The 8,264-nt window shown below is 39.3% G+C and overlaps 1 protein-coding gene across 1 annotated transcript; it reads right to left on the reverse strand.

The window, feature by feature from the left end:
• Nucleotides 1-279: 279 nt before the first annotated feature.
• Nucleotides 280-3,619, reverse strand: LOC120771848 (mitochondrial potassium channel ATP-binding subunit). Its single transcript, XM_040100091.1, has 7 exons — nt 3,395-3,619; nt 2,885-3,260; nt 2,080-2,613; nt 1,655-2,017; nt 1,471-1,590; nt 804-1,409; nt 280-739 (listed from the first exon to the last, which is right to left on the reverse strand). The coding sequence occupies exons 1-7, from the start codon at nt 3,421-3,423 to the stop codon at nt 569-571; spliced, it is 2,199 nt and encodes a 732-aa protein (XP_039956025.1). The 5' UTR covers nt 3,424-3,619; the 3' UTR covers nt 280-568.
• Nucleotides 3,620-8,264: the final 4,645 nt, after the last annotated feature.

Consider the following 8,264-nt stretch of genomic DNA (forward strand, 5'->3'; position numbering starts at 1 on the left):
CTAATAATTATATTAATTTGTTTATAAATTTACAGTTCAAGTCAAATTTAAATTGTCTAATAAAAAAATATTTAAAACCGTTGATTCATTAATTCATGATTCCTTTGAGGTTTTCTATGTATTTATAAATGTGTGGAGGAAATTCCCAAAACCCTGGATGCGGGGAAGGCCGTTAACAGGATCGAAACAAGTGCTTTATTTAATTATGATTTTAAGCCTGAAAACATCTAAAAATTCCTTTAATTTTCAAATACTTAGTTTCTTCATTATTAACAATTTCCAATTTTATTCTCAACAATTGTTAAATATTAATCTTACAAACAATTACTTTGCTATTTATCCTTAAATTAAACTTATTTCATTAGTCAATACGTCATTCTCATTTTAAAAAGGATTCAACTCAAATATAAGCCCAAATAGGAAAAAAATAACGAAATAGTCTACCATTTGCCTGTTGTGTAAGTACGGAAATAAATAATTTACATTCACTTCGTGATAGTTTAAAAACTTGAAGGAATATTCAGAGGTATTGTCGTATGGGATAAAAAAAAAATCGATCGAGCTAATTTTATCCCTGTTGCATGTTCGGGCGATCGGCAGTAGCAGAAAAATTGCTTTCATCGCCTCCGGCAGTGTTAGTTTCAATTTCCTGAGGTTCTTGCACAGGTCGGCGCTCTTGCTGACGCACTAGATCGTAATAGAGACCACGTTTAGCCATTAACTCTTCATGCTTGCCGGACTGTGTAATATCAAAGAAAAATATTTGGGTAAAAATAAAATAAATCTTTATTTCACACACATACCTCCACTATACGACCATGTTCCATCACAACAATCAAGTCAGCATTCCTTATGGTCGATAGCCGGTGCGCTATTACTAAGGTCGTTCGATTAAGTACCGCTGTATCTAAAGCTTTCTGTACTTCGGCTTCACTTGTAGCGTCCAGTGCACTGGTGGCTTCATCTAATATAAGAATTTTGGGATTTTTAAGCAACGCACGCCCTATGGCAATTCGTTGTCGTTGGCCACCACTTAATTGTGTGCCGCGCTCGCCAACATTCGTATCGTATCCATCAGGCAGCGCGCTAACAAATTCATGTGATTGCGATAGTTTTGCAGCAGCGTAAATCTCTTCATTTTTAGCGGCTGGCCGACCGTATCTTATATTCTCCAATATGGTTGTGGCAAATAGTATTGGTTGTTGTTCGATGAAACCGAGTACATTGCCGCGCAGCCAATATGGCCCAATGTCAGACAGTTTGTAACCATCCAGTTTAATATTACCAGATGTTGGCTCATAGAAGCGTTCCACGAGCGCGGCAACAGTTGATTTGCCAGATCCTGAAGCGCCGACAAGTGCCACTGTTTGACCGGGACGCAATGTTAAGTTGAAGTCTTTCAAAACCACCTATTGGGAAGTTTGATAAATTATATACATATATGCAGCATGCTTTGTTATTATTACTTACATGATCTGGTCTCGAAGGATATGCAAATGAAACGTTTTCAAATCGAATTTCACCGTTAAGGTGCTTTGGTGGAATCTCATAGCCTCTCAGCAGTTCCACTTTAGGCTGTAGTTGTAGATACTAGAAAAATCCAGCAAACAGTAAATTTAACCATTAATCTTTCAAGGCAACCAAAATTAATTACTTCAAACACCCGCGAACCAGCAGTCATGCCACGTATCATAGTGCCCAACAATATCGACCCCTGAGCCAACGAACGTTGCACACCTTGAGATGCAACCAGGAACGCCATTAAAGCGCCTGGTGAAAGGCTTTCGGTAGACATCAGATGGCCACCCATGAAAAGTGTTGTCAGGACCAAACCATTAAGGAAGAAGTTTGTCAGACCTTGGAATATAGCAATGCCATAACCGAGCTCTTGCGCCAATCTCGCTGCTTCATTAGTTTCGCGTTTGAATAGCTCCATTTCACTATACTCACAAGCGCTTGAACGCACGGTACGTATATTAGACAAAGCTTCTTCACAAACAGCCGTAGCACGTTCGGACTAAGAAAAAACATGTTCAATTAAAAAAAAAATCAGCTTGTCATATCGTTAACGAATTTTACCTGAGCTTGTGCATCCTTGCTCAAATTGCGTAATTTCCGCCCCAGATATGACATGAAGGCCACAACTACAGGTACAGCCGCCAGCGCGATTGCTGCCATATGAGGTGATATAAGAAACAGTGACACTCCGCCGCCCACCAATTGTGCCATACTGCGCAGACCTTGCGAGAAGAATTGCTTAAAGCAGGCTTTGAAATCTTGAACATCTGCGGTTAGACGATTCACTAGTTCTCCGGTGCGATTTGCATCGAAAAAGCTAATGTCTTGCAAAATGATCTGTTTGAACAGATCTTGTCGCAGCTTGGCAGCTATGCGTTCACCAACCCGGCTAAGCAGATATATATACACGAATGTAAAGCCCGATTGCAAGAAATACAGGCTGAGCAAGTTACTCGCTGGGCGTCTGACGTCGCTGAAGAACGAATTGTGTAGCGGGTCCTTCACGTAGGTATTGGCGTAGCGCGCTAGGGTGTTGACCAAATCCCCAAGAAGATTGGGAATCCTTATATTGATGAATGCCACAATCAAAGCAGCCTTTGGAAACAAAAGAATTATGAATGTTTATCACAACACAATTGCAGTATTTATGTTTAATATTCTTTAGCAAATTGATAACCATATATGGACAACACTTATTTATAATCAGTTTATAGATAATCAACAGATGATAACGCATTACAATCCATGGTATTTTTTTAAATCGCCGTCTTATCAAATCCGTTGATAAAAAACTTCGACGACAGTGAGTTATGATATCACTAAAAACTATATAATATTTATAGCAATATTTACAACATGTCCTTACAGCAATAGCGCCGAGCAGCTCCCACAAGTGTGGCTCCAAGTAGGACCAAAACCGGCGCCAATCAAATTTGCTATCTTCTTGTTGCAGTGTTTTTTGTATTACACCTGCTAATCTATTGCTTTCACATTGCGCTTGCCGCGCAAAAGCTAGATACGTGCGTGTGCCCAACCCCAGTGTGACGCCACAGCCGCTTAGTAATATGAGGCGTGTGTTTGATATACGCTTTCCTCCCGTCTCCGCAGCTCTACTCGCCTGCTGCTCTACTACTCGTAGGAGCTTGTTTGCATTTTTTAAATGACCGCTAAAATCGCGTATGCCATTGAGCTGTGTTTGAGGCACTTGTTGGAATTTGGGCAATTGCTGTGTTAAATGGCGACTACAAAGTAATGACAATACAAAAAAGAAAACGGATAAATTTCACTTAAAATATCATTTAGCAAGTTGTAATGAAACATGACATAATCACACTTGTGAAGCGCCGCTTTGCACTTTGAATTTGTTTAGTCATACTTGCAATTAGTTGCTAACAATCGAATCATATTCGCTACGCCTTTTAACTGCAAATTATATGTTTGTATGAAAAAGCCTCTGTTTGCAATAGGAAATGAACCGCAAAGAACTTAATTTTTTGTTTTTAAATTAATTATAAAACCGTCTGCAACCACCAACCAGGAAACCTGGTTAAATTATTCGCCCACCCAACGTGCAACAAAATCCACCCCACAGAAAAAAACTGAAGAAATGTAAAAAAACCAAAAGCAAAATAAACCCATAGCAAAAACAACAACCAATTCTGATCAGCTGCTCGATATAGCCTTGCCACATTTATTGTGTTTTTAATATGCAAGGTTGCAATGAACACGAATTTCTAACATATTTACCACAGATGGCGCTGGTTAAAATGAAAAGCAAGAATCAGTTAAAATGCAAAATCAGTAAAGATAAATCAACATCCAAAGAAATTAGTAGCATGTTTTATCCGACTTCTGGCGAAGTTATGGCTAGCGGTTCTATTGTCATAAGAACAACTAGCGGTTGAAAACAGAAGTTTATTGGTTTATTGGAATCGTAGCTTTTCTACGAAAGATTAACTAAAAGAAAGCACATGTTTACTCGAATGATCATTTGACTTAGAATCATTTATTATAGTAAGTGTGTTTCTCTATAACATACTTCCTTACTTAGATAGTTCACTTAAAATTGATGCAAGGAAAGTATAACACTGAAATCAAGCGTCGAAATTCGTGGACACTCGATTTATAGACACAGAGCCAAAAAAAAATTAAATTAAAAATTAAGAAGACGAACCTCCCTAGAAATAAAAGAAGTGGTTCCAGTTTATTATTAGTTATGAAAAAATTCACTAAACCTTTTTGATGACGTCCCTTATCCACGAAAGAATATAATTTTCTTTGCTTCTTTTACATTTGGACCTCTCACTCACCTCTTAAAACTAATTGTCAGAGATTAAAAATAATAACCGCTTTTTCGGTCTATTAGTTCAGACCGTCTCTTAAGGAGAATATTTCACTTAGATCAACACTTTCCAATTGTTATAATTTATACCATGAACTGGGTATATTAAGTTTGCCATGATACTTGTAATGCTCGGAAGGTAAAATCGGAGATCTTATAAAATACGTATTTGAGGATTGTCCTTTATATTTCGGGATAAAAGCGCGAACACAAGCATAAATCATCAAAAATCGCTTTATGGTTTTTCAAAATGTTCTCCATTATGATCTATACACTTTGCATGCCATGGAACCAATTGTCGAAGCACTTTGACCACTCTGATTCAGGTATCTCAAAAAAATGTGTTCTGAACGCATCAATCGCCTCTTCTGATGTCGCGGAACGTTGACGTTTTCGTTTATTTTATTCGTACGCGAATAAAAATAAGTCCTTCGCTGCCAAGCCAGGACTGCACGGTGGATGATTCATCAAATCGATGTTTTGGGTGTTAAAAAATGCAGTTGTTTCAGTAGATGTGGGAAAATTCGCAGTTGTTTCTTCAGCTTTTTTGAAAGGCAACTGACAACTAAATGGTTGTCTACCACTCCGAAATGACTTTTCTGTGTTGTCATTGTGGTATGGTAGCGACTTGTCCAGTTTTTCCAAAAAAAAAAAACCGGCAACGACTTGCTTGGAAGTGTTTCGTCCGCCAACAACTTTTGTTGGATTCGCCTGTCACGAGGTCATAGACGAGTTTCAAAGCACCGATATTGTATTTTTTAACACTTCCCTGGGACCATCCATATGATTCATATGGAGCTACATTGTCAAAAATTTAATTAAGTTTATCTAGCACTTTTGACGAGTTAACTTACGTCGAAAGTTGTGAACAATAATCACGCGAAAATGTTCTCGATATAATTCCATTTATTGGCTGAGATGAACTCGTACTTATGTCCCAACATTTTGAGTATGCATACCATCAAAAATATCAAATTTAACGTTAAAGTTCGCAGATTGCAAAACTAGGGTTGCCAAATCCCCAAATATAAAAGTTAACTCACGTATAAACGATCTGCGATCTTTAAATCCACTGCTAGGTGGTATTTTACCCTGTGTGCTGGATCAGACTCCTGCTTGAAGATCCTAAACTCTCCATCGAAATGAGTATTGCTTAACTGTTTTACCCCGCTCTCCAAGACGTCAATCCAGCTGGTGTGTTACCAATACAAACTCAAGTTTACCTCACGCAGCAACGCTTTTTGCGAAGTTTAGTAGAGCCTTGATATCTAATTCTGGTAATTTCTCCAGTCGCTTGAACTGTGAAGCTTCCAGATATCTAATCGAGTTTCTCTGACTTTCTACATGTGTCATCGTTAATAATGCGCATATGGCTCGCAAGTGATGTCAGTAAGTTGTGACCCGTGATCAGTCCAACAACCGCGCTGCCGTCTTTTCGAGACCGTGTGATTAGAAAGCTTGTGAGTTTTACTTCTGTTCCTTCACACATGATCGTGGCGAACCTGCATGCCCCTAAGGTATTTCATTTCACCATGACCCGCCTATTAGCCCTTTCCGAAAGTTCATTGTGTATCGTTTTTAACTTTGCATTTCATGAGAAGTTCGGTAGTCAAGCGAATGACGCACTGGGCAATTTCATCCGCTATTCCGTTTTCCGAACGCCATTATGGGCTGGAAGTTCCAGGCTGGAACACAGTATATATGCAGCTGTTTTCCGGCAGCCACTATATCTATTGTCCCCCTGTTTTTAAAGTTATTCTCTCGAAGATGCGATTTGAGATTATTGCTTTAATTATCGACGTATATATCGATAATTTAAACGTCATTTCCTACATTGTTAGCTATCTCAGTAGCTCACCTGGCCACAAAGACTTCTGCTTGAAAGATTCTGCAGTATTTTGGCAGCTGGAGGGGTCGCCTGTGATCTAGCTCGAATTAATCCAACGGCTGCGCTTGAAAGGTTACTTCTGGTTATTTCTGCCACCAACTGACATTGCAGTGGAAAGCTCGGCAACGAAATCAGCTGCAAGTTTGGCGGCGCTAGGAGAATTTTCCACAAGAACTTTCAGATATAACTCTATAAGCTGGTGGTTCGGTGAATTTTATCTGGGAGCGAAGGATTCAAGTCACTCTAAAGGAGGGTTGATGGCGCAGGTACACGCAAACTACCAGCGGAACTGTTAACATATACAAGGACGGTCATTAATTCCGTCTTATAAACTGTTTCTGTCTCGGACCACTGATTTTTCTGGTAAAGAGTTTCTCTCAAGACAAGCTTGCGAAAATCGACTATCCGAGTGGTTTGGCAATAGGGCCGCGTATTTCTTTGAGAGTGGCAATATGAAGCTATCTTCGGAATTGCAATAGATTATCGAACGAAACGGTGCATATTGTTAAGTAAAAGCTTCAATTATTGCAAAAATAATGGATTTTTTTTTGCTGACTTTTAAATCTATAAACACTTACTAAAGGGAACTTATTTGTGGCTTTGCCCGCTCAGTGTGATTATCTGTTTTTTATTTCAATCATTCTAACACCGGAAACCATAAAAATACTGTTATCTGTAAGTAAACATGTGCACATGTGTGTGTGCTCTCTTTTATGGACAAAATATTCCCGTTGAGCGATAAATCTATTAAGTGCGAAATGCATTTCCCTCACAATAATAAAATGCCGAAAATGTCACAAACACTTAACGAAATTCGCAAAGTAAAATTGGAAAGGCGCACTTTCAAACGCACACACATACACGTGTGCATTCTCAGTAAATGTGGGCGTGTATTGGGGGCGCGCATAACTGACATACTTTATGCCTTTATTTAAAGCACAATAAATGCACAAAGTCATAATGGCACGATCGAGTGTGTGTGTGTGTGGGTTCCTACACATATGCATATGTATGTGGATTTACATGCACAAATGTGTGCAAAGAGTGCTGGTGTTTGTGTTTGTGCATGCGTTGAGTGGCGAAATTTATGGTCGAAGCCCATTTTTACAACACTGCCGCATACAATAAACAAAATAATTTTAACCCAATTAAGCAGTGTGCACATAAACAGGCGCTTTACGAGCGCAAAAGCAAACAAACACACACCAACGCACGCACACCAACGCACGCACACCAACACACAAGTAATGGCATTAAAAAGTCATACATACATTTGGATGCAAACAAAGGAACAAAGGCAGTTCCGGAATACTGTTTTTAGGGGCGCAATTTAAATTTGGTAAGGCGGTGATCTAGTGACTGATGCCCAGAGCATACTGAAATTATGGAGGGAACACTTTTCCAGCCTGCTAAAAAGCAGTGAAAGTATAAAATCAGCAGTTGGATGACGATGGAGCAGACTTTCTATTGTCCGACCATGAAGAAGTTCGGATAGAAATTATCCGTCTGAAGAACAACAAAGTGCTGAAGAACTGGTAAGGAGCATACATCAGTTTCTTTGTCAAAAATGGTTGGACGGAAGTATGCCCGTATTGAAATGTACTCTGCTCAATCTACAAAAAGGGAGACCTCATAATCGGCGCCAACTAACGTCAGATAAGACTCCTCAACAACACACATAAGGTTCTTTCGAGCGTACTGTGTGAAAGATTAAAGCCCACCCTCAACAAACTGATTGGATCTTATTATAGTGGCTTTATGCCGTTATTTCTGAATTTGCTATCTCCACAAAAGTAATACGGCTGTGTAAACTGACGTTGAGCAATACCACAAGCTCCATCAGAATCGGGAAGGACTCTTTGAGCCGTTCGATACCAAACGAGGTTTCAGACATGGCGACTCTCTATCGTGCGACTTCTTCAATCTACTACTGGAGAAAATAATTCGAGCGTGTGCCGATGACATTGATATCATTGGCCTCAACAATCTCGCCGTTAGTTCTGCTTTATTTAGAAT

Source organism: Bactrocera tryoni, chromosome 3, assembly GCF_016617805.1.
Source record: "Bactrocera tryoni isolate S06 chromosome 3, CSIRO_BtryS06_freeze2, whole genome shotgun sequence".
NCBI classification, from domain to species: Eukaryota; Metazoa; Arthropoda; class Insecta; order Diptera; family Tephritidae; genus Bactrocera; species Bactrocera tryoni.

Excerpts from the sequence above, each read along its gene's own strand:
- LOC120771848 (XM_040100091.1), bottom strand. The coding sequence starts at position 3,423 with ATGATTCGATTGTTAGCAACTAATTGCAA. Across the intron at positions 3,261-3,394 it reads TTGTTAGCAACTAATTGCAA|TCGCCATTTAACACAGCAAT; the intron begins GTATGACTAAAC and ends ATTACTTTGTAG. Across the intron at positions 2,614-2,884 it reads AGCTGCTCGGCGCTATTGCT|GCTGCTTTGATTGTGGCATT; the intron begins GTAAGGACATGT and ends TTGTTTCCAAAG.